At 35.3% G+C, this 27,539-nt stretch overlaps 1 protein-coding gene across 1 annotated transcript in view; it reads right to left on the bottom strand.

Annotated features, from left to right (window-relative positions):
* EMC2 (ER membrane protein complex subunit 2) overlaps positions 1-27,539 on the bottom strand; it is a 37,788-nt gene that overhangs the window by 7,417 nt on the left and 2,832 nt on the right. The window contains exons 2-10 of the mRNA XM_071421372.1: positions 24,091-24,204; positions 23,380-23,444; positions 19,160-19,245; positions 16,306-16,363; positions 5,576-5,661; positions 5,345-5,404; positions 2,808-2,889; positions 1,570-1,680; positions 588-692 (exon numbers count right to left, since the gene is read on the bottom strand). Coding sequence (XP_071277473.1) covers positions 588-692; positions 1,570-1,680; positions 2,808-2,889; positions 5,345-5,404; positions 5,576-5,661; positions 16,306-16,363; positions 19,160-19,245; positions 23,380-23,444; positions 24,091-24,204 — 767 coding nt within the window. The remainder of the gene's footprint in view (positions 1-587; positions 693-1,569; positions 1,681-2,807; positions 2,890-5,344; positions 5,405-5,575; positions 5,662-16,305; positions 16,364-19,159; positions 19,246-23,379; positions 23,445-24,090; positions 24,205-27,539) is intronic.

Genomic DNA, 27,539 nt, shown 5'->3' on the forward strand with positions numbered 1-27,539 from the left:
TGAAAAGTTGGAAAGACTCCCAATGACTTCAGCAAGCTTTGATTATGGCCTACAAAATCTACGTTTTCACAACTCAATGAGCGCTTCTCTACAAAACTACACAAAACCAACTTCAGTCACAAATATTAAGGCAATTAAATATGATTTTGAAAGGTTAGAGTAAACTCAAGGAAAACAAAAATCCTAGAATTTTCATTTGTTTTCTAGTAAAGCAGAAGTAGATAACAAAGTCACTCTAACAATTAAGACATACCAAGTTTTACCAAAATAGCTGTAGAACCAAGTCTTGAAGGTCAATATTACAGTAATGTACATTCAGTTAATGCTAGTAGGAAAAATATGTTTAAAGTTATCAAGTAAATGATAGCAATTAGTAACTGTAAAATTATTAATTAAGGTTTCCGGGAAAACTTAATCTTTTATTAATTAAGGTTTCCAGAAAATCAAACAGAAGTAGAATGTAAAAAAATCCAAGCAGATTATGCTGATTTACATGCCATATTTAACCTCTTGAAAAGCAGCTGATAAAAGTGCAGAAAAGAACTATAGAGCAAGTTAAGAGTATCATAAAGCAATGAAGTACTAACCTGGTATGCTCTGTTTATTTGGTTTGCTGCCCAGCTGGCATATTTCATATTATCTTTTTTCATTTTTGCACTTGCTTTTGGATTGGAAGCAATATGACTGGCAGACTAGGAATACAACAAAATAAAAACAAAACCCGGCGTAATTATAAAATTTATGTGCATGAAATAAGCTGAGAACACTGAGCATCCTTACAGTCCAAGCCCCATGCACAGTGATAATGGAAAAAGACAAAAAATATTTAAAAGTTACCAGCAAGCAGCATCCAGATAGGAATTTGCTAGACTTTTTAAACTATTGTTTGCTCTATTTAAAGCTACATTAGACTTCAGTTCAGTTCTGTACTGAGTTAAGAACCAAACCTGGACATGATCAGCTAATCCAATTTGCTTCTCCTAAAGTGAGAGTTATGAATTAGTTTTCCACATCCAATTTTTTACCAGAGACAATATAAAATACATTACTTGTATGTCCAAGCCGCCATTAAAAACATGACATTTTCCCTGTAGCATCAGAAAACACATTTTAAAAGCAGATAAGACTCTAGATAAAATATGCTCACCCTCACCTGAAAGAATAAAAAATATTACTTAGGAACCAAACAAAGTTTTTTACTTATATAAATAAATCCACTGTGCAAGGAATCACTGCTACTGTGCTGGTGTTTTTCAGCAATTCATCATCTTCTAGAGAGGATGTACGACTTTAAATCCTTTTTCAAGTTACCTTCCCATGCCAATAACAATAATTCTTTTGAAAATACAGGCAAGACTTAAAGGTGAAGAGCACTTCAGTAAGGAGTAATTACTAGCACAAAATTATCCATACTCCAACGGTATGAAAAATACCCCATATTTTAAAACAGTGCTAATAATCTGAGCTATTAAGTTAAAAATCAGGGGGAAAACAGCAAATGGCAAAGGATAATATGCATGCATAAACATATTCAGAATGATAACATGGAAAATACATAATTATGCTTACCATGTAAAGTCCAAATAGAGCTCTCATATTTCTGTTGTTAAGCTTCAGTGCTTGTGCAAAATACTTTCTTGACAGCTCAAGGTTTTCAAGCCCCCCCTGAGTGTATTTAACCTGTAAAAATGGTAAATGCCTGAAACTTGCATGCCATTCATACCTCAGGCAATCACTTTGGAGCAATGATATTACAAAAATTCACTCCAAGTTTGTTTCACATGACATTTCAAATCAGGTGAGTCCTATCAAAGGCCAAATACTGGCCTGGGAGAAATCCAAGTTCTTCACAATGTATACATTTAAAAATATTTAACTATAAGAGAAAAAACCCCAGCATTAATTTCATTAATGCATTGCTACAAGATTTTTCACCTATAAATACCTGAAAGCTTGGGACTGTCTCTTATGAAAAGTAGCACAAACTTTAAATCCTAATTCTGACTACTAGAAATCCATACTGACACTATTCTCCCACAGCATGCATGGAAACAGTTCACAAAACAACACAATGCCTTTCATTATGTATTCAAAATAGCACACAAAGTTTAGAGGATTACTCCATTGTTTTTCTATTCATTTTTCCAGATATTAGATCAACAAAAAGAGGGATAAATACTAGAAGATATGCTTCGAAGTCTTTCTATGAGAAAGCTACTTAGGCTTTCAAGTTTTAATGTCAATCGAATTTTACCCATGTTAACTAAACAAATTAAACCTATTCTAAGCAGTTAACAGTATCGTTTAGGGGAAAAAATAATCTGGAAAGAAAATGAAAATTCAAATGGTTAAAATCTTGAGCTAAAACTTCTAACTTTACCTCTAGCTTTTACCTCTCTTCCACTAGAGCTCCTTCAGGCAGAATTTAGTATGTGGATTCCAAGATCTGAGTCCACAGCAACAGGCAATGTATCATAACCTCCTAGGCAGCATTGTTGTAGAAAAGTTTAGCTTCTCAAGCACTTTTTTGAAAAGTGCATAAAAATTTCAATAAGAAGAGTTCATTTAAAATTAGCTTTTATCTTGAATAATTCTTCCCCTGTTATATTTAGCTTAGTCACACTGTGACTGAGTCACTGAGTATGAAAACAGAGTTTTCAGAACATGTTCAGTTCTACGAGACGTTAGCATTCTCTGTGAACTCTTAAAATCTCCTAGGGAAAAATTAAAGAAACCATTTTCACCACTTCTCTAACATAAAACCAGAAATTGTAATCAGAAGTAATTGATTTTTCTGAAATACCTACTTCAGCATATTGTTGACAATATAAGTGGTTGTGTGGATTAGTCATCATAAGCTCCTCTAAGCAGAAGGCTGCCTTTGCATAGCTGTGGAATACCAAAAACAGTGATAAAATGAGACACGAGTACACAGATCTTTGCTTCAGATTTTTTACAGCACAATACAAGTCTTACTTTTCCCCCCATAAAATCACATGATTCATAATTAATTAAAATGCTTCATTTAAAAATAAAGTTTAGAACCAAGTTGGTTTTTTTTATATCATAGACAGGGGGGAAACACACAAAATCTAATGGTCTAGGTATAACTGGAACAGCTCATGAAAAACATTTAATATATACATCTCTTATTAATAAGTGTTGTTTCTTATCAGCATTAGTGATGAGTAGAAACAGGTATTAGGTATTTTAAGACACTGAACTGAAACTACAAAATAATTTCTTTTTTTCCTAAGAAAATTCAACTACCAGAGGATTCATAAATGCAGCTACTGATCACAGCATTTACACTGTCAATTAACTTTACCTGCCAACAGTAAACCATAGAATTGAGACAAAAAAACCAACACACTAACAGTTCTAAAATTCAAAAACTCCAAATCTATGTATGAAAATAGCATCGAACCTCTCCAAATGGGCAAATCCTTATAATTTGAGAAGGCTAGTCCTTGAGTTTCTTAGCGAAAATTTTCAGAAAGAATTAGGAAGTCAAGCTCAAAATGCAGGTTTATTGTGAAGAATCTTAGTTTTGTAATCTTTCAAATAGAACTGTCTGCAGAATTTGCATCATTTAGTGGTATGTGATATCACTATTGCTCAGTTTATGCCATAGGATTCCAAAATTCAGAGATACAAGGTTTATAATGACAGTGTGGGTAGATATTTAATATTGCAGTAAAAGCAATTTAGCAATTATGAGACCATATTAAGCCATATTATCTGGAAAATCTTGTATCCTAAAATAAATATGTTGTGGTTTTCTCCAGTGCACGTTATGATTGTCATGTATCTGTATAATTTATTAATCTGGAGATAAAAGGGCAGCCACCTCATTCTCCAAAAGCAGGAGCCAGAGTCCTCACTACAGAACAGGGTAGAACTGAGGACTGTGTAAACCTTGTACATCTACTTGTATTTATAAACAAAAATGAGAGCATGGTGATTTCACAAGCTCTGTGACTTGTGACCCTGATAAAACATATAAAATGAGGAATTGCCTTCTTTTTTAAAACTTAACTTTTAGTTGCTTTTAGCCAAGAGCCTGATTTTTCCCTATTACCAAAATAATAATAATGATGCTTATGGAAGTATAGTGAGGACAATGAATTCTTTCCATGAACTGAAGTTCTACATATTGCTTTTTATTGGAATTACAGACCAAAACAAATACAAGCAAAAGCAATTTCTTTCTTGGGTTTTATTGCACAATTTCATAATAAAGATTATAGCAAAAAAACCCAACCCAATAATGGAATACGTATGTTCGAACCACTCTATCATTCACTTTCGTACTGACAGATTTGACAAGCTTAAATATCTTTCCAGCCAATTTTTTTTTTAATAGCTATTTTCTTGGAAAAGTGGCTGGTAGATTTCCCCAAACAAATGGAAGTGTGGGTATCAAAATTCTAGTTTATTCCTGAAGTCATCATTTAAAAGAGTTTAATAACTATTTTCTTTGAGAATGGGGTGCAAGGAGAGGTGATTGAGGAACAATTTTTCCCTCAGGGTGAGAATGGCTATTTCTTCCTTGACAATTTGATTCCTTTACTACCCTCTTAAAAGGAAAGAAGGAAACAATTGTGATATAATTCAGACTGGCCTGAAGAACCAAAGAAAAAGGAGAAAAAAAAAGATACGCCTTTTGGTGGAGGTTTGAATTAATGCTGTGATATTAGAAAACTTGCACTAAGGCTTTGGAGCTAATCCTCTCACACTGGGATTTCCTCCTGTCACTACAGCAATAAAAAAAGCTAACAAAAACATTAAATATCCAATAAGCAAGTTACTACAACATTCAGCATTCTTGATCGCACTGGGTTTTGTACCCAGGCGACCAGATGCCTCCAACTCTGGATTCATGTTTTGCTTTGTTGGCTTTTTTTAAGAGGTTACTAAAAGTTCTGGGAGAGGTAGGCTAAAAGAAAATTGGAATATCGGTTGCTGGGATCAACTGATTTTAGAAGTAGGGAATTTAACATCTCTAACAAGTAAAATACATAACATGAACAAAAAATGATGGGATATATCTGCTTTTCACTGCTGCACTCAAACCACTTCTTTTAAATATCAGATTTTTAAGAACTACTGAAACATAACAGGTAATTAAGTAAACTCCTTTTGTTTGACAAACAAATGCCTTTTAAAAGTATTTGGTAGCCAAATAAGCTTGGTAATTATTTCCAGTTGAGGCCTAGTATATTGGAAATGAGACAACATACTTTGTAACATTAGTCCTTAAAAAAAAATCACTGTGGTTTTTGACTTACACAGACTGGGTTTCAAATTAACATTTTTTATGCAGACTTAGCAAACAACTTACTCATGTTCATTGATGTAAAGTTCTGCAAGTTCATGCCAAGCTTCTTGGTCACCAACAAATCTGTATAGAGGATACAAGAGAGGGAAAAAGGAAAAAAAGAAAGAATGTGCAAGGGATTCTGTAAATGACTAGCACTGAAGCAAAAGCGTAAATTAAATGCAAATTCCACTTTAATTAAAAAGATTTATCAGAATAGCAAAACACAATCGTATTCTTGTAAGAGACACTCACTGTTCCAGATACTCATTCAGCTCTCGGATGGCCTCGAGATTTTTCCCCTGGGCTTTTCGAATGGCAATCTTACGCTTTCTTGCTGCCTATGGGTTGACATTAATAAAGGATTAGGCCTCATAATTCCCTGGGTTTTTGTAAGGAAAGCAATTTGACTGTGCAAATTATTATCTCAATACCAGTGGAATTCCACTGCAGAGACACTGCTAGGTTGAGGTTTATAAACATACCCTATCACATCCCACTGAGAGACTGAAAACCTCTTCTTACAATCACATTATGTATGCTTTTCTTTGGAGGCACAAACTGTACGCGTTATTTCATTCAAATAAATGACTGTCCAGATTCTGATAATTACAAAACAGCAGGGGATGCTAATCTTCAACCATTCCAACTACCCCCACCTTGTCATTCACAAGATCTATGACTGTAGAGAAGAAACGGTGACTGAGTCCTAGAGAATGCCACAGATGCATCTTGGTTGTCCCTGTGTAAGTGTGGCTTTCAGCCACTATAAAATATTCCTGTTGAAGTGCTGAATGGCACCTTTAACTAATGCTAAATACACACCAATTCCCTAAACAAGTCTCTCATCATTCTTGGAGCACAAAGTAGGCTCTGCAATTTAAAGGGACTACAAAATCTCTATTTCAATGCCAAAAACTGAGCAGTACTTTCATATGTGGATAGAAAACATAATTCAACTTAAATAACATAAAAATGAATTATAAGAATTTTAATATATTTAAATTTTGAAGTCCATAAAAGTCAGAGACCAGAAGGAGGAAAGATATAGAGGATTGTAATAGCTGATTATTCTGTACTTTATTCCAATATTCCAGCTTCTGAATGATGCTGACTACAGTTTTCAGGACTCACAAGAATCTTATTGAGTCCAGCTCTTAAGAAATGGTCCTTACAGAGATTGAACCTGTGACCTTGATGTTACCAGGACCATGCTCAAACCAACTGAATATCAACATACACCTGAGGTGTGATTCAAAACAAAGGAGTCTTCCCAGCTGGGAGCAAACAGTACACCTCAGCCAGCCTGAAAGTCATCAGATCAGAAATCTGACCAAATGGGAGGAAAACACAATTCCAGCAGAACATAACTCAAAAAAGGAATGCCATCAGCCTCCTTCCTTGCCTCTAATCCCCGTGCTCTTGGGTGACCACAACTACTGTGGTCAGACATGAGACAACACAGTCTGGTGTCCGTGATGTCAACACGCACACACACCCTCTTGTTTGTCATTTCTCCATGAGATAATATTAATGACAAAAAATATAAAGCACACTTCTCTAGTAATTGAATCCCACTGTTTATCCCCTTCATAGCTCTCATTCTATTTCATATCTTCTAAAGAGTTTATATAGTTGGGTATCATCTCTCAGAAGCCTTGATAGGACAACTCTTCAACAAAACATTGAACAATTTTAATATTTGAATTTCAGATAGCTCTGAAATAACCTTCTTCATGATGTACCCTAAGTTCACAGTCACATATACCCTACAAGAGTTCTTGTATATTTACAGCATTTTAAACATAACTACTCTCCTAAATAATTTTTTATCCTTTAATCCATTATGAGCAAATCAATTACTTCCAAGAGGTGGTAAATTACTTCAAGCACCACAACAGAAAAGCTAAAAATGCTTTTGACATTTAATTAATTTCCTTTTAATTCATTCCCTTTATCTCCCTCCCAAATAAGTATTCAATGGAAATTCAGAGAAAACAACTCAAGGGAGGAAAAAAATATTTCACCCTTCTGACTAAATGTAAGACACAGAGAGAAGACTAATCAGAGGCCAAATTAGAACACAACAAGTGTTCTAATTGCTGCTGGTTTCCACTGCTCCTTTGTCAAACTGCAACCTGTGAAGTTACATACATCATTCTACTTTTACTGGGAGACATCTGGCTAAAAGCCATAACAGGAAATTTTAACTGCTGACACATTTATTACTGTAACAATAACACACTCTCTATTTCATTTTTGCTTTTCTAAAAATAAAGATAACAGCGTAATTAAACTTATTTTCTTTAAATTCAAAAAGAATAATCCCACATGTTTATCATGCTGCTATAACAAGCAAAACAAAATAACACCACAAAATAACAACCAAAAAAACCTCAACCAAACCATTGTTTGCTGTCACATTTTATGGAGTTCTCAAAGCAATTGTTAAAGCAGGTCACCCCCTTCTACGGTGAGAACACCAGGGCAGTGTTAACCCACTACCCAAAGCTGACATTATACACAGCCCACTGAGCCTGAAACATGAAAAGAGGAAAAGTGGGGATAACGATGTACACAGCCAAAGGAATGCATCAAGTAATTACAGCCTAGGAAGACAGAAGAGTTTTAGCAGGTAACAGACTATTGACTTTAAAAATGTAGCTTTTTAAATGTAGCTCTTGGATTAACAATGCAGTTATTTTCAAAATTTAAAGAAATCAAGGGCCTGATTAAAGTAAACCCTTGAGAACTAAAATAATCTATTAAATACATAAAATCAATCAATGCATATGAAAACTTAATTTGCAACGGCAAACAGGAACAGTCTACATAAGTCACTCTCTGTTTCTAATGCAACTTCTTCAACTGCATCCAAGTCAGTCCTCCAAGAGAGTCTGGAAACAGATTTTTTTCCATAGCTGCTTTATTTCTTAACCACTGCACTCACAAGTAACATAAATCACAGGAGCCTCAAGACATTAATTTATGAAAAGCTACAACTATTTCTAGTCACAAATACAAGCTGATGTTTACCTATAGCAAGCATGTAATCTAATGCAATCAAATCACAAGAACAAAAGCATCAGACACAATTAACATATTCTGGCAATAGCACTTAGGAATTAAATGAGTTACATTCACATCTGACAGAATCTCCCTGCTGCACCAAATCCTAAGAAATTTATTCAAAATTACACTTTTACAACTTTTTTGTCGACCTTCCTCATCACCAAAAATATAGCAACATCTGGGCTTGAAATCTGCACTCTCTTCACCCTCAAAATGCTGGGAGATAAGTTTATTTACATAGAACTCCAAGTTTACAAAAGAGAGGCTCAGCCACTCAAAACAGTGCTAACATCCTGAGGAAGAACAAAATATTGTCTAGTAGCACAGAACTTCTGAAAGTCTTTTTAAAAGCACTGGAAAGAATTCAGTGAGGATGCAGAGTTTTTTTTAATGCAGATTCCAACTTTTTCCATTACATGACTAAAGTCATAAAGCCAAGAGATACGCAAAGAGGTTTTCAGTGATTCACAGGATTGATATGACAGGTGAAAAAATGAAGACATGAAAACAAACTACTGTTGCTTTTAATGGTATTCACAAACGACTTTTTTGTCTGAGTTCCTATTCCTAGTTTCTTTCAAACATGAAGTCTATCAGTTTTTAAATAAAAATAAAATTGAATAATTCCAGAAGTCAGTACATTTAGAAAAAGATATACAAAAAGGCCTGCATTACCAACAAAACATGGACCACAGTTTGTGTGCTGTAAACTTCTAATTCTTGTTCTCATTTATATTGCTCCTGAGCTCACTGTGTGAGTCAGCTTAAGTGCTGCTCTGTGAGCTGGAGCTCACACAGTTTCCTGAGAATCCTGAGGACAACTGCATAACTAATGGCAATTTACACTCATAACATCAATTTTTATTAATTCCCATAAAAATTAAACAAAATGCTTTACTGCACAGAACCACTGCCAACACTAATAACCACTTCAGCATACAAAAATAGTTATTTGTTAAGTAAAGCCAGACTCATACCAATTCTTCAGAAGCTTTACCTAACATTTATACCATATTTCCTATTTATTACCTGCCTTACAACCAGCTGATAAAAGAAAACCAGGCAATTTCATATTCCACTATGTTAAAGGCCCTCTTTACCAAAAACCTCACATCTCAAAGCACAAACTTATTTTTAGGGGGCCTATTGGAAGATACTAAAAAACTGCAAAATTGAGAGTACAAATTTGTTCAATTATTAATTTCAAGTCCACCAAGAATATTATTGCGAAATTATTTTTTAAATACAGGGACCTGAAATTATTTTGAAGTCTAAGAAGCCTACTAAAATAGTCACAAACAATTACATTGATAAAAATTTAAAAAATAGCATTCAAGGGGTCCATTTCAGTTTTTCACATCACAACAGTAAGACCTCCTAGAACAAGCCTCAACTAAATTAACTCAATCTTCTTTCTCCTTCCAACCTAAGTAAAAAGGAAAAGGCAAAACCTCCAGTGCTGTAACAAGATCTGCAGAATTTGACCACGCAGATACTATGACACAGATTTCCCCCTCAATTTTCCAGAGTTTAAAGAAAAATACTAGAATGGTTATTGGCTAATTCTGTAAATCCATAATTCTTTATGGAAAGATATATGCATCTTAAAGAAATACTTAAAGAATCAATATCATATGGAGTAAGCTGCTTCAGTATGTACAAATTTATTTAAGGAGTGAACCTTTCTAAGGTATTTCTTTTAAAGACTAGTAATCCCCAATCTGGCATAAGAACTAATCCTCCATTTGTCATGATTCTTTTTAATTAGCATTAAGTAGACTCGAAGTGAGGATTTGAACATTTATGAACTTCTGCATTTCATTAGTAAAACATACCAAGAGAGACTCTAACATTGTTCTAAATTTCATGGCTCTAAAGATAGTATTAGTAGGAGAATACTACTAATATTGAGACCCCTAGGAAAGAATTTCTGTATAACTACTACATGATTTAACACACAATACTTTTCACCTTAAAAAGAATTTTTTCTTTTCTTTTAACATTTTAGAAAATGTGTATTTGGTCTAAGAATTTGATCCACTGAAACAGTTTGCTTCAAATTGTAATATGCAAATCAAAACAGATGTGTAAACAGCTTCAACTGAGATACAGGGAAAAATTACAAAGATGTCAAAAAAGCACATTATCAAAACCAGCACATAATCAAAAACAACCACAATAACAAATTTATTCCTACCAGAATCCAGACTTTTTTCAAAGTTAGTCATGCAAGACAGTTAAATCTTGCAAACCTTTGCAGGCACAGAGCTACTGGGTTGAAGCTGCCCTTTTAGGGCAGCTTTTGCCCTTTTGCCCTCAAAGTAAAACATAACTTTTTGTATCCAATAAACAACCTATAAAGTCTAACACCAGCATAGAGCAAAGTGGTAGGAGCTGTACAGGCTGAAAAGCTAAAACCTGGAATTGGCAAACATGAAAATTGTTACATACCAACAAAAAGTAAGAACAGTTCACACAGCGAAAAGTAAGGCTTCCCTTATCTAGTGGAGTTCTTCAAGGAGTCCTTAAGTATAGATGAATAAAGATCCATGTAGAAGTCATCTTTGACTTAAAATATAATTTCAACAAGATGTCTCACCTCAAAGCTGAAAGCTCTGAAGGAAACTAGAGTTACCACAGCCTAACAAGGGAAGGTCTTCACATGGATAAATAAAAAAAAGATATAAAAGATATAAAAGAGAGAAAAGAGTTCTCTGCACTGAGAATCCCAGAATCACCTGTATTAAAAACTACTGCTCAGCACTCTTGATAAGAGATCTAACAAGGGAATGAATAGTGATGTAAAGTTAAATGTTGATAAGGACTTATTTAAGTGTAAAGAACAAAAGACAACTGCAAAGAGTAGCATTCACAATAATTAATCATAATGAATACTTTTACCAGCACAATAAAACGACCCGTGAAATTTAATCTACATAAATGGCTACATATAAGGTCAAACAATACTAATTTAATGTACACAAAAAACCTGAGTTTGTCTGGTTAGGAGGGAAATACTGGACTTGCAATAAACAGTTATATAAAACACCAATTCAGTGTTCAGAAACCATCTTAAAAAAATCAAAAAACCCTGCCCCAAAACCCCAAACTGAAAATACTGTGATACTGGTATGATCAGAAAAGAATACAGAAGAGACATCACTTACGGATGCATACATCCGTGGCATCACTTTGTTATTTTTAAGTCCATAATGCTCCTGCATTTTTAATACTGACTGCCATTCAGTCATCTCATTTCTCACCCAAATATAGGAAAAACCACAGAAATGACACAGAGAACAGTAGCAGAGTTTTGAGGCACAGAATGGCAACAAGAACAGCTGGACATTAGGACTTCTTAGCTTAGAGGGAAAAAAAGTGCAAAAAATCCCTAAAGTCATGAGTATTAATAAAGTGAAAACAACTGCTGACAGTAACAGGCAAATTCAGAGTCATTAAATAAAATTGTTAGATTGAAGGTGTGGGAATGGAATAAAAACCACAAATGGGAGATTTACACAATCCATTAAAAAATTACATTTAATTTCTCAATTATGTTGTAGATGTAGGCATGGCAAATTTAAGCAAGTTTAAAAATACATCCAAGCAGAAATTTCATGAAAAGCTATTAAAAACAGAGTTAACACTTCTGGCACAGGAAAACTGCAACATGAAGATGAATAGAAACTGGCAGAACAGACCACAGCATACTGTCATTGCCCTGCTCTTACACACTTCTGGTATCTGCAACAAGTCAAAGCCAGACCCAGGACAAGTAAAATGGACTTTTGCCACAACTGCAGTACAGCTGCTCTTCTGCTCTCAAATACTTAATTTCAAGAGACAAAATCTCCATCAACCTTTAAAAGTGCTATGCACACAAAACATGGGACAAATGGTGGAATGCATTCTGCTCTCTCACTTCACCGATCATGACTGAACATGAGGCAAAAAAAGATTTACCCTGCAATGGTAAATGATGCTCTGTCAAAAGCAAAAACTCCATTTTTTTAGGACCACATAGTGCATTCCCAACTTCCCCATGAGCCCTCAGTGAGAACTAACTGAAGTAGCAGCAGCCATTCTTCACAACTCTCACCAACTCCATCCTGTGTTAGTCAGCGCCAAGCTATCTTTTTCAACTCCATTTAAAACCACCACTGTACACACCTATGTTCAGGTCTAGTTCTGTCTTTCCTGGCAGTGTGGCCAATATATTTAAGGAAACACATGTCACCTTGGAAAATTCAGCACATTAGTAGATGTTTCATTTGGTGAGCAGGTTTCCCTTTTGCAACTCAGAGCAAGCTGTAGATAAATGTACAAAGCTGCAAGATCTTCGGAGGAGGTCCCTGTTAAAAATTAATTCACAGCTACTGCAGCAGTTTTAAGGAATATCACAGTTCAGGTGATAAACAGGTATCCAGTGCTCAAATTCAGTGCTCATTATTCTCATCTTATTTAGTGGAGACAAGGAGGTAGGGAAAGAAAGGTTACCTATACAGTCTAGATGGCAGTAATGCACAGTCACAGAAAGAGATGCACTCAGATATTCATGGTATATAACTGCTTTCTATTTACATGACACTAAGTACTAAGATACTGCTCTGAATCTTCCAGTATTCTGGATTTCCAGAGGTATTCAATCACCTCCTCTGCCTCTCTGCCTCTTCTGAAATGTCCAGCTCATCTACAAAAAGAATCTCAAAATAATAAGAGAAAGGGTAACTGCGACCATCTCAAAATAATAAGAGAAAGGGTAAATGTGACCATAAGCATACACTTGTTCCTGCCCACTCCTATAAACAATAGAGTTGATGAGAACACTGCTTCACTACAAAAATTTTAAATTCCTCATTCACACAATTATATGACTAAACCCATGATGGTAATGAGACTATCCACTATGTTCTAAGCTAAGGAAGCAGACAGAGCATCTTGCATGAAAAGCTTGGTTGAAAAAGTGGCAAGAAAACCAGCTGAAGAATTATCCTAATAAAGACTCCAGGTTCTGTGGATTAGAATTAAGGCAGAACTTTGTGCCTTATATCAATTTCCCCAGTGTTGACCAAGTGCTCTGCAATCTTCTTGATGGTTGAGCTGAATAATCAAGAGAAACTGCAGGATGACAGGAGCAGGTTAGACACCAATCTAAGTCTTGAATACATGAAATCAATTTCCTTTCTCATCAACAAGCTTCTCTGCTCTGTTGAACAGACTACCTCAAAAAGAGCCCAACTGATTAAAAATATTTAGCTGTCTAACTAAAAGGTTCTCCTCCAAAGCAGAGCAAGATAAGGATTTCTCAATTAAATACATAAAGAGCAAAAACAAACAAAAAACCCCTTTCTACCAACATTACTAAAAAAACCAATAACTCTCTTTTATTTTGTTCTGAGAAACAGAACAAGCATTTTACCTGAAGATCTACAAACAAATCAGTCAATGTTCTGCATCACTATTAACATTTTCAATTGGACACTACATGAAATTTTAATTAATAAAAGAGCCCTATGATAGAAAATAATATGCAGCCTTAATAAGAGAAATCTGTCAGCTTGACCTCTAACATGCTATCATTTCAACCAAAACAGACAAGAATGGAAAAGATTCTAATTCTCACCCTATTGAAATGTATGCAAGCTATGCATTTCACAAGAGTCACATTTCATTCATTAAAGTCTTTAGAAAAAGGACTATGACTCAACATCTACATGCTTTGAAAAATGAAACAAAATCTCTGAGGTGACATTAACACTGTTCCACTGTCAAATGAGTCATCTTTTTCAGAAAGTAAGTGCAGGGTGAGAGAAAACTTAGAGATTATCCAATTTTAAAAAATAAAGACTATTTTGAATTCTATCCTAAGAAATTAAGCAATTACTGTTAATGTAATTTCAGCAACAAAACTTCATATGAAAGTGTAAATGTCCATTACATAATTTGAGTTCAAACTTTACTTTTTATAATGGAAAATTCTGCTATGTGTCTAAAAGAAGTAATTTTTTGGAAAAATCTTTTTCCATGCTACCTTTTGATCAGTCAATGCAAAGTATGATTTTTACATGATTTGTGTGAACAAATGTCTATGTTTCACTTAAAGGACTTGCCAAAACATTTAATGCATATAAGCAACTCCATGTGTCAGCAGACCAGAAGAAATTTCTATAAAGTTAGGTGAATGCCAAGACAAACTCAGCAACAGTTGCTTTTCTAAAATCTTGAAATATTTATTTTCCTACAGCAGCCACATGTGTGCATGGAAATAATTAACAGGTAAATGACACAAAGAAATCTACACATGACAACTTACGAAAACTTTTTACTTAACTTTCACTCTTGACATGCAAGCGTCTCCCAACCAATTCTAGTTATATAGCAAGGAACTTTCCTTTGCATTTAACATTCTCCAATTCTATTATTAGAATTAAGAACTTCAACCACACAACTGTTCTAGTATTTACAACATCTGCTTCTAAATATTACAAGTTTATGGATCTTTATGATTTGGTTATGGAGAAAATTCAAATAAAGGAACAATCATGCATTTTACTTATTTAAATATAATTTTGTTTTGTAATGCCATCCAACAAAGCCCTCAGATGATGTTAGCTATGTTGAGATGAGCAAAAAGTAAAACTGCCAAAAATGTATACTTCAAAGATCTGTGGTCCATAAAAGTCACTGCAATATGATGCTCCATTTTCCACTGGTGTCAGCAAAAGTTCATAAAACATGTACCAAGGTGACCCATTCTGTGATTTCACTGCAAATGGGTTCCATATTGGTCCAACACGACTCCGAAGATTTTGTGTCAAACTCTCTGGGCCATGCAGCAATAAAATCCACCATTTACAATGGACACCTATGCATCTTGTGCTCAAAACTTATTAAGCTCTACTGTTTCAGGGAGAGTGAAAAAGAACAGTGAAGAACTGAAATAGTTCCTTTTACCCTTGCTTAAAATCTGTGAGTTCTAGCACTGCTAACAGACAGACTTCAACCTATCACTGTTGTCCAAGTGCTTAAAATGTTTCTGTGGATTTTCCCCTCCTGAATAGCAGACCACATAAAATAAGCTGACCAAGGAAAGGTAAAGGTTCAACCAACACCTAGGAAGATTAACATGAGATTGCCAAAACATCTGAAATAGCCCAAGTATTACATTTACCCAGAAGTTTACCCAACAGACAGCTCCTCAAAACCAAGTAACACACCCTCAATGATTAATAATATTTTTTTTATTTTCCAATAAATATCTATGTTATAAAAAATCTGAAACTCCATAGTTTCTTCATATTTCAAGTTTTATCCTTGAGAGAAAAAACATCAATGAAAATATATTGCTACGAGTTTCTCTAGACTTCTATTTTGGCAGCGAAAAGCTCACAGTGGCTTTTACAAACAGTATTCAAAAAATGCTTAGAAGAACAGTACAGTCTGTCTCACATTTTGTTTTACACAATTGGCATGCTTTATGCATTTTGATTCAAGAGCTAGTAAAATGTCCCAGACATGAATCAAAATACCTGCTATTCAAGCACTACCTGAGTGTATTAATAGTTAATCCCTAAGTAAGATTACGCACAGAAGCATAGAAGACGTGACAGACTATATATTAGTCTTTTAAATACTCTATATTCTGGGAAATGAAAGAGTTGAAAGGCCCAGCTCTAAACACCACTAAGACTTCTGGAAAGATCACCAGTTATAATCTGTCTCCTAAAATCAGTGTTTAAGAAGGTATTAGGTCACATCTTCCCATCATGAAATGGTAACATTGGTTATTTGAACAGCAAACGAAAGGAAACAAATACAGCAATACAGATACATTTTCCCACACTGAAACAGAAAATATAGTCACAATTTCAAACAACACATCAGTGCAGTTTAGAATTATCTTTTAAACTTACTGTATTAGTTGAATCTTCCTGTAAAATTCTGTCATATAACTGGATAGCATCATCATACCTGTACAAAGAAATCATTCACATTTATTTCTGCTAATACAGAACTTCTGGCGTTTTGACTCTCCCTGCAATAGCTAATAACCCTCCTGCATTTTTTGTACTGAAGTATAATACACATATACTAAGCAAACTATATTTATAGAAAATTATTTTGAGAGTGCTTAGTATGAACAGCAGTATTTTTTGTCACCAATTAAGAAAAACACATGGAAATTGCTTCATGAAATACTGTTTCAGCAGCAACTTGGGATATTTTATACCCAGCATCTCACTCTCCTGCCTGTTCTCTTGATGTCTACTGAATAGGTTCAACCATCACATCCCTACTCCTCCTTTCACATCTCCCAAGAAACAGAAACTCCAAAACTTGAAAAGCCATCCAAAATAATGACATTCCACTTCATTGTTGTAACTTAAAACTTCATGTAAAGTTCCTTCTGTTGTGACTTTAAAAAGTATAAGTAGCTGCATACAGGAAACTGGAAAAATTCCTATAGGAGTCTACCACAGATTATAACATAAATCTTAACAGAAAATATTTTCCACCATTTTCCATTTCCCACTTTTATTATTTGCTATCTGAAGCAAATGAATTCTGCTATCTGAAGTGTGCTTGAAACAGGTTACTTCGGTGCTATGAGCACGTCAAACCTTCAAACCTTCTGGGAAACAGCTCTGTGTGTTCAGTCAGCTGTGTACACAGTCCCAATAAATGAAATAATTCAATCCAAACCACATTTCATTACACAGCTGTTGTGCTATTGCCACAGAACTAGGGCATACATTGTGTCTTCATGTGTAGTTTGACAAGCAGTTTGTCAGAGATACTACTGACTGACTTCTGACACTCACATTTCTTAGACATCACCTTAGACACTCATTTACCCATACTTGCCCTGTTCCCTAAGCACTGCTGACGCTACCAGAGCTCAGCTGTCCACTCCAGCTACCCTAAGGTATAGGAACTACTGTGAAAGGAAGCACAAAAGCAGAAACAAGCAGAAGGAAACTGCTACAGACTTGAGCAGATGTGCTGTAAAATGCTGTATTTGCATTCTCTGTTAGTTGCTGTTTTGTCAAATGCATTTAGAAGACTGAATCTGATGGCCATAATCCCAGCTTTACATGGTGAAGTTCCAGAACATTATTCTTTTTATTACCAAGTGTCTACAGGATGTCTCAGTCTATGGGGATGGTCTTCGCTGTTTCCTTTTCCTGTTGGGAAAAGCAGGATCCTCCCTAGATCCTAGAAGTCACTTAGAACTTAGTAAATTCACTTCAATTGAAGTGAAACATGATGCCTGCAGCCTAAATCTTTCTTTTTCAGTCCGGGGAGACAGACACACTCCTCTGGGGCAAGGTTTAGAGCACCTGCAAATGGGTTCCTGTTCAAAACAACCCCAAGCTGAAACCTCTTTCTGCTCTGACTTCTAGAGAAAACCCAGGGACATGAAACTTCGGGTTTTGTTACTTTCTCTGCTCCTTGATACTCTGATCTCAATAGTGCTTCATTGGTGAAACCACACATGATGTTTGTGCAGCACTTATCTCCCACAAAGATCAGGTCCCATGCAGTAACATCTTTAATGCAGACACATAAGCCTGAACAGAATTATGATCCATTGTACTTCTGAATAGGTATCAGGAAGGGGGAAAAACTGCTGTAATTCTCTGTCTTCCTACCCTATATAAAATGAAGACAAGAGAGCTAAGTTTAATGGAAATTCTTCAAAAATATGCACCTTATATAAAGTGAGTGTGAAACAGAGCATCTGGCTTCCCTGAGACAGCTCCTGTGAATGGAGTCCATTTATTCACTCTTGTTGATCCAAGCAATGGACATTTATCAGTGTTTCATATCAAATACAATTTTCAAAGCTAATTTTGCAAGAATGTAATGGATGAAGAACATATGCTAAGTAAATATCCTTAAAAAAAGCACTTAGGCAGTGCTTCCAATTCCTTTTTATCAAGATGGCCCAAAGGCTCCAAACTCACCAACTCTGTGCAAAATGTGGCATGGAACAGATTTCTTATCATTCAAATGCACTGGAAGTCATTCTTAGCACCCAAGACAAGTGCTATGGAACAGAATGTTGACAACAAAGATGTATCCAAGGAGAAATGTGTTGAGTTAATCCTCAAGTCCTGAGGTCATTCATTTGGAAAGCTGCAAAGTTTTGATCTGTTCATTGTTTTAGTAATTTCTGTCAAACTTAGTATGTTATAACCCTTCTAAATGATATTTCAAAAAGGTCAGTCTGAATTTTATGTTCAGCCATTCTACTCTGTTTGTTGTTTGATTTGTTTCTGTAAAAGCTCTATAGATTTAATCATTTTTAAATTCATTTACCCACATTTAGGAAACAAGGGTAAAGAGCTACACCCTGCAGTAAACAGGACTAGAGAAGAAACAGCTGAAGCAAAAAAACGGTGGGCCTGATTTTCATATGCTGCTCTAGCTCTCTGAGATGAAACCTGGGCCTCACAGAATTCACCTGTGTTCTACTGTAGAATGTAGAAACTGTGCAGTGTTCTACTGTATAATGGTTTATGCTGTGAAGTAAGAGATCCTTCTAATATATGATCTCTGATGGGAAGATTGCAAAAATAAAATGCTGCACAGTACCTGCAAAAATGCAATAAAAATCTTAATATGATCATGGACACTGTTATTTCCTATAAAGAAACTGCCCAGCATTATTTTGCCATTCTGCAATGGCTGAATGTTTTTTTTTAAGAAAGAGCAAACATTTTGTTCAGAGAGAAAGTACATTTTTTAAAATTCAGGTTTTACCTTTCCATGGCTTCAAATCTCATTCCAGTTAATCGTTTAACTCTGTGGCTTCCAGGAAACTGCCGCCTCAGTTCCTGAAGACAAAACTACACAAAGAACCAGAAATACTATTGTGAATATAATTATCTTCACAGAAGCTAGAAGAAGAAAAAAAAAAAACAGAAAAAAAGGCCTTCGCTCATAATTCAACTACCTGCCATGCCAGTTCTGAGTAAAAGTAGATACCAATTTTTGAAACAAGCAATAAAATGCATTGACAAACAGAAGGCTGAAAACTGAAATTCTGTATGTTAGATGACTGATTTTAAGAAGTATTTTCCATACAGGGCATTAGATGCTCAGGCCCCCTTTGAAATAGTTATTTGCCCAGAAAATTACACTCACCTACTAAAACAGCTCTGACACTATTAAAACTTGAATTCTATTTAGTTGCCCCACAGTAACACAAGACAGTAAAAAAAAACAAAGACAGTGAGAGCTTAAGTGATACTTCTTTAATAAATGGATATTTCACAATAGAACAAACTATACTAACACAATGCTCTGTGTTTATTTTTAAAATAAAACTTTGAAATCCAAAGAAAATGTTTGCCACTGGCTTGGGTACAGACTGCTGGCAGACAAGGCATAATTTTTAACTCCTGAAATCAATGAGACACCTGGCCTGGATAAAAAGAATTCATCCAGGCAGATTTTTCTGGATTAGCAGAGGACATTTGGTAGAGCGACTGAGTCACAACTTCCCCACAGCAAGCTAACTCATAACCATATCATGGATGTGGCTAAATAGCATTGTGAAGTTCCTAGCTGACTCATGACAGTGGGAGGCAGGACAGTCCACAGGCTTTCAAAACAGACCAGAAGTGTTCATCACGTTAAAAGCTTCATACTGAATCCTCTTCCAGGCATTTATTTATGTAACACAACTTAGAAACTTGTTCTTCAGACATAAGGTTCTAGCAGAGGCCTATCTACATAATCTGCTCCATCTCATCAAATCCACTGGTCAAAGGACAAAGTACAAATCAGTAGCAATCAGTAGGATCCCTCTTTGTTTTTGTAGATAAACAGGTTGCTAAAGCACATACAAGAGGAATATTCTCATCTCTCCCAGATGCTAACAAATAGGAGAGAGAAAAGCAACAAGTGATAAAAGTTATGATGCTTAGCCTCAAGCAAGAACAGACTACTTTCATCACAATCAACTTAATTTGCAAAGGACCAAGATTCTTACAATGCAATTTCACATAGAAAGGCTCGGGTTTAGCACAGAAATTGCTTACTGGCACTTTGAGTGATGTCTAGGTGAACTGCTGTTGCTCTAGTCATAATGTGTAGTCATCTATGTGTACTTAGCAGCATGTTACATGGTGACAGAACTAATCTCTGACCATTCTTAGGAGACAGAAAAATTTACATAAAACTCCAGTTTTTAAAACCCTGACAACCCTGTAGACTTTAAAAAGAACTTTTGCATACAATAAATCCATCCTGTGGTCTAGTGATCAGTGAACCCTGAAGGATAGTGATTTTTATAAACACATGTACTATTTTTCTCAAAAAAAAGTACAAATAAAAAAAAATATAACATTTACCATACTAAAGTCCACAATATGTAGAGGGACTTTTACATCTAAAAAATCCTCACTGATAATATGAAAGTAGTGCTCAAGTGCAGAAGTAATGCAAGATGAGAATTGTTCACGTTAGATCTCACTACACAACCATTACTCAACCGAATGCAGCAGTCCAGGGGCCAAAATAAACTGTAGATTAAACTATGAGACACAATAAAATGACAGGAAAAGTTGTAGGAAAGTCATGAACAACTCACTGTAACACTGATAAAACCAAAAGCACATGAATAAACTACACCAGCTATATCTTCAAAACGTTCTGGACTCAGCAGCACTGAATGTCCTCTTTTTAAACTGGGACTTGTAATGACCATAATAATTTATTTTATTGAGGACTGGTTTTGCACCATGTCAGTAATCTACTTGTGATATTCTCTCAGAACTCTCTCAGTTACATTACTTCATTTGCTTTCTGACTTTTGAAATAGCAGACAAAGGCAGAGAAATACAACCTGGACTTCAGCAGGTAGAACACTGGTAATGCAAGTGCTGCCAACAATAGGTGATTGCACTAAACCACCTGTGTGAACCAGCTTGCTGGCCACAGCAGCGGCATGCATTACACATGGGTTTTTGGTGGAGGACAGAGAGGACAAAGTAATAATTAAGGAAAGAAGAACAAAAGACAAAAGTCAGAGAAATTACTCTGAAAACTACCTCAGCTTCTCATTTGGAGTAGACAATACCTATCCTCCCCCAGCTGTCAAACTCTCACTGCTAAAAAACCAGCAGAGCCAAAGCTGTTTATCTACTTTGGAGCTACAGCTCTAGTAAAATGCCACAGATGATGTTAACTTGTTCGAATTAACTACTTATTTATTGTAAATCAATAAAATTAAAAAAAAAAAAATCCTCTAAGTTTCCACCTATGCTTTTAATCTCATTTCCAAGCTGCATACAAAATGTTGCATTCTCTCATCTCAAGCAATATTCCTTAAAGGGCAGACACTGAAATTTAAACTCCCTGCAAGGGTTAGTAAAAACAAAGAACGTTTCACAACTGATTTTTCAACACTGGCTCCGTCAACAATTTTGTGAAAGTCTTCTTTAAAAGACCCTGAAAATAAAGACCAAATCTGTTTTACATATAAATCAGGACACAGAAATGTATTTATTTAAACAGTAAGTCTATTTGCTTTTGTTTCAACAAACAGCTATACTACAACAGTATTTTCTTCTGAGGGACAAAAGAGAGGGAAGTTCAGTGGGTTCACAAGTTCAAAGTCTTGTACTACATTTTCCAGCATACTCCATTTTAACATATATATATATATCTGGCCAGATAACCCTGTCTAGTTCTGCCTATCTTCACCCCCCTTGAATTAAGTTTTACCCAAATGACATCACACAAACCTCAAAGATTTTAAGTGTTATTTTGTCATCTGATGGAGAACAAGGCACTGGAGGAGTAGTTGCAGTGAAAGACCTGGAGCACTGAAAATGGCTTTTTACTTAGAATAAGTTCAAGCTTGATGGCTTTTAGGGCTCAAGGTAAGCCTCTGTTTTCTTCTGACTGTTTTGTGAAAGAGCAGTGAAAAGATTATTAACATTTTCCTGTAACACAAACTTTTGCCTCTTCCTGATTTTGCCTTTCAAGGATCAGCTAAGCTGACTGGGTTGTTTTGTTTGTTTCAATGGCTTTTTTTGTTTTTAATTTAACAAACAGGTTATAGTTCAAAATAAGTTAATTCTATCTCAATTCTTATTTATATCATTCAAATAAATTTGCATACAAATTGACTCAAATATCCATTAACAATATTTTTACCAACAACTACCAAACAACTTGGATTGCAATGGACTTTTGGAGGCCACCTGCTCCAAATCCCCACTGAAAACAGAGCCAGTTTCCAAGGGAGTGCAGAGCCATATCCTAATCTATTTTTAAGCATTTCCAAAGGAGATTCCACAGCTTCAATGTGCCACTTGTCATAAAGAATTCACTAAATTTTTCATAATATGTAAGTGGAATTGCCTTTGTTACAGCTTATGTCTCACACTTGTCTTTTGTTGCACACCTATGAAAATATGTGCCCACCTTCTTTATACCTTCCTTCCCATCAGTATTCAGAAATCCCTTCTTGGCTTTCCTAAAATTGAATATGGCTCTCCCAGCCTTTCCTTACACACTATGCAGCACAGCTCCTTATTCATCTTGAAGACCTGCTCCAATATGTGACTTTCTTTCAGGGTAGCCAACATGACATATAATATATGTAAGATGGGTCATTTTACCTCAAAACATTCAGAAAACCAATATAATTTGAGAGGTTTTCAATAAACAAACACTCTCTGTACAATATGGCAACTTCAATATTATTCTTGACCTTTAGCCCATACCAGAATAGCTGTAAATATTTTCATGGCTATTGGAAGAGATGTGATCTGTCTAAACAAAAGTTATGCTTCAGAGGAGGTAGGGGGTGGCAGTTTCTTCATAGCTGTGCATTTCTTGATAAATATTCTTTCTACCAGTCCAAGCTATGGAGTTCAGAGTATGCTGTAACTTCCAGAAAACTATCTGGAAGAGACACCCAGGATGAATACATACAGAGTGAAAGAAAAGTCAGCTTGAAAACTTACCAATGCCAAATCATCTCGACTGCAGTCCAGGGCAGCAATCATCACCTGCTCATAAATTATCCAAACTGGACACAAAGAGACAAAAAATGCAGATAATTGGTTTGGGGTTTGTTTAAGGTAATAGGAAGCACCTATCATGTAAACAGGATTAATTAATTCTGTCTGTACATTTTTCCTCTTCTACTCCCACAAATCATGGCTGAAACACAAACAAATTAAGAAACTGCTGGAATTAATCAACAACTTATTTAAGCAATTTAGCGCTTTTAGTGCCAAAGTACTTTCTGACATCTTGAAAGGCAAAAAAGCTCTAATTCTCTATTTTTCCCAACATCATAACTGCCATGTTCCAGACAGATCCCTGTGAGGACTTGCTTCAATTTCTGTCACAGTGTTGAAGAACAGAAAATCACGCGAATAGTATCTTAGTAATAGTTTCAAATTAAGTTTTCACACTGCAGCCTAAATACTAATATAGCAAGCTAACAGTTCTATCATGTAATTTTTAGGGCTGTTTTCACTGCAGCCCACATTTGGGAAAGAAATAAGCTCTTGGAATTCTGGAAGCCTATTAGACTAAGAAAGCAATATATACTTCATCAACATCAGCACATACTGGAAGACCATGTAAAGGCTTTAACTAAAATACAGACTGAAAAAAGAATACCAAATCAGACAAGGAAATTTTTAAAATAGTAATTGTTTACTTACTGTCATCTCCAAGTTTAGATGCATATTCATTAATTAACTCTTCTCCAACATCCACTATCTGTTCACTGTTTCGGTAGTTTTCTTCCCTCCATTTCCTCATTTTATCACGCATATCTGTGGGCAAAGGGGCAAAAATGAGATTTTCAGATAGTAATGGCATTTGAATGTGCATATGATCAATAAGACACACATCTGAAGAATGGGATTAAAGAGCAACAGAGCTATGAAAGTTACTTCTACTAAAATTAAAAAATTACTAGAGAACAGATCTCTGAAACCTTATTACCCAAACTGTGCTCATGCTCTAACATTATCAATTCAAATTCTAAGTTAGCAGTCTCTCAGAAGGGACAGTAACACATGAAGTAAAAAAAATGTATACCCAGTTATCCAATAAATAATAAAGTTTATCCGTTTTTAGGTAAGATAGGCTACAAGAGACTTCTGATTAGTTTCACACATCTACAGACAACACTAAAATTGCATTTCTGCTACAGGTGGGTAAATTTTCACTTGAAATTCTAGAAAAAACATTAGAACTTTCCCTCTGAAAGGAATCTACACATTCCTAGAGAAAGGAGCTTCAATAAAAGTACACATGGATGTGAAGGCTTTCTACACCAGGGAAGTGTCCAAAGTAATGAAAAATATCACTGCCTTACCTAGCCAAGGTAGAAATGACAGTTTATTTTATTATTAAGATTTTTGTTCCAAGAGTACATTTAAGATCTCCAAGAGAGCAGACAGATTCATTAAGTCAGGTAGAGAACACTACCTTGCCTGAGCTTTATTTATCCTCTAGACCAGGAAATTGCTAAGAATGTGATTTTATATGCACATACATTTATATAAGTATAGCTGCTCTATACACAAGAACAAATTTTGAGAAAACTTAAGGAAAATAGTTTTCATTACTAGATAGTGGTTTTACTAATAAGAGAGTACCAGGATAACTGTTGCTAGTATTTTTCTAAAACTTTACAACATCTGGAAAAACAAATACAGTGATAGATCTAAACACTGTCAGTTTTTCTTGCACTTCAAAACACAGAGTTAATGTAAATGACAGTTAAAAATTAAGCACTAAAAGTTGTTCCATCTACCTGAAGTGATCTCAGATCGCTCATAAGACTGTTATTGTGCTACATTTTGTGTTTTGAAATTCAACCAAAACCACCACAGGGTTACATTTCATATGCATGGGCAAAGTTGAATGGTTCTAGACATATGATGGTCCCTGGAAATTCAACGTTAGACGGCAAGAATGTGAGTGAACACAAACATTCAAAAAAGCTGACAAGCTAAACGCCTAAAAATAAATAAGCTGTCTGATTTCCACCCACTCATTTACTTGGAAATTATCAATGCCTTCATTCCAGTGTGATTCCAAATGGAATAGTGTCAGAATTATGTATTAACAGAAGGTACACCTACCATTTATCACACAAGTCCAACATTTACAGCAATGGAAAAAAACTTCTAGGACAAAGAATAGAACATCAGCTGATGAATGAAACATTTATTGATTTTAAAAATACTGAATTTTATGTAAAAGGCAGAAGAAAGAAAACGCTAAGAAGTGCAGTAAAATTATACAAGTCTTTTTACAATGTTGTCAAACAATGAATTTTTTACTAAGAAATCTATCAAAAGAGCCAGACAATAATAACTTGAGTCTCGGAAACATAATACAAGGCTCGGGAGACACAATTACAGATTTTAGAAGAAAAAAACAAGTAAGGTAAAGAAACGTCCATGTTTTAATTACAACTTCTCCTCTCACCAATAGGCTGGTGCTAAGCAATTGATAGATTTGTTTTAGATTTGGGGTTTTCTAAATTGACACCCATGGCACATGTAAATCAAAATGTTACAAGGTCTAGGGAAGGGATGCACTCGGGACAATGTTGGCTTTTGCCCAAAACCACGCAAGCCAAGGGACACAACCTGTGTTTCACTTTTGTGTCCAGTAAGGTGTCAGCTCACATGGCTTGAGCAACCAGATATGAAATAATCCTCCTATAAGTACCTACACTTTCACTGATGAATGGGATCATAATTTTCAAGTCCTTGATATCTAAAAGCACCTGATGAAATGAAGGAAATCATCACTTTGGGGCAGACAGAAACTGCCAACTCCAGAATGTCACCTTGGTATATTGCTGCTACCACAGCAGTCACTCAGGGAGCCCAGAGCCATTATATTTCTAGAGCTCATTTGTATATTGACATCTCTGTTACACACACCAAATCTTCACCCACAGCCCACCTCTGTGCACTCTCATCTGGCAGGTGCAGGCAGAGGCACAGGCATCACACTGGGTGCTGCAGATGCTGCCTCTAATCCTGGCAACTCTGCTTTCAAAAGGGCTTCAATTAAAAAAAAACAAAAAACCAGCATCTCACCTTTGCCTGCTGTAATCCCAAAAATCCATATATAAAACCCAGAGTAAACTGATCTGACCTTTTGATTACAACTGAAAATTAGGAATAGCTAAAAGAAAGCAAAGACAGCACAGAACACAACAAAACCACATCAGAAACAGTTAATTGTGCATAGATTATTCCAGAGATGAAATGCTAGGCTGTTCCCTATTTCCTAGAGACTTGCCATACAAACTCAGTATGAATTAATTTTCTAAGTCACAGAAAGAAAGTTTGCCACCTAACATTAAAAACAGAAGTGCTCAGTTTTTAAATTCATTTGGAATTTTCTCTTTTTGGATATAACGTGTTCCCAGATACACATATTTGCAAGAAATACACACACTGGTAAACTTCATCTTATAAAGCATTTTATGATATTTTCAAAAATGACGAAGAGTTCCTTGAAAAAAGTCTCAAATTAACATGGTAATGAAAACTTTTAAAGTGCCACTATTGAAGGAGTGCAATTTTTAATACAGAAAACATCAGTACTAATTTAATGCTACAGAGAACTTAGGCAAGGGGCATTCAGAGCTAATAAAAATCTAAAAAAAATACTTCTTCACTTTTTCAATTTATATCAAAAGAAAGTTAGTTTAAAGAATATGCCATTCCTTTCTCTTTTTCATTTTGATAACCACTTAAGAGAGTTATTGACTGAAACAAGAATTGCTGCGACAGCACTCAAAGATCCCCAAAAAGCTCAGAAGTGACAGCTGAAAGGCACTGCTTCCCTTTAGCAGCATGTGATGTGTTTAACACCATTATGCTGCTGTGCAAGGTTAAGAAAAGAATATCTGTCTCATTCTGTCCAATTCTGACAATATGTCAGATGCATTTTCTGTGAAAGTCAATTGTTATTTTAATAGTTCTTGAACTGCTGCCTGTTTGCAGATTGTGCTAATTTTACACTTGTGTGCTCCAAAACCTGCTGCTAAAATGAAGTTACACAGGTGTTTGCTTTTTTAAATATTTCCATTCATGGGACAAATTAATCTTTAATGTATCACTGAAAATATGGT

This window comes from Agelaius tricolor, unplaced genomic scaffold (genome assembly GCF_023055355.1).
Source record: "Agelaius tricolor isolate 1412-34295 unplaced genomic scaffold, bAgeTri1.0.p SCAF_2, whole genome shotgun sequence".
NCBI classification, from domain to species: Eukaryota; Metazoa; Chordata; class Aves; order Passeriformes; family Icteridae; genus Agelaius; species Agelaius tricolor.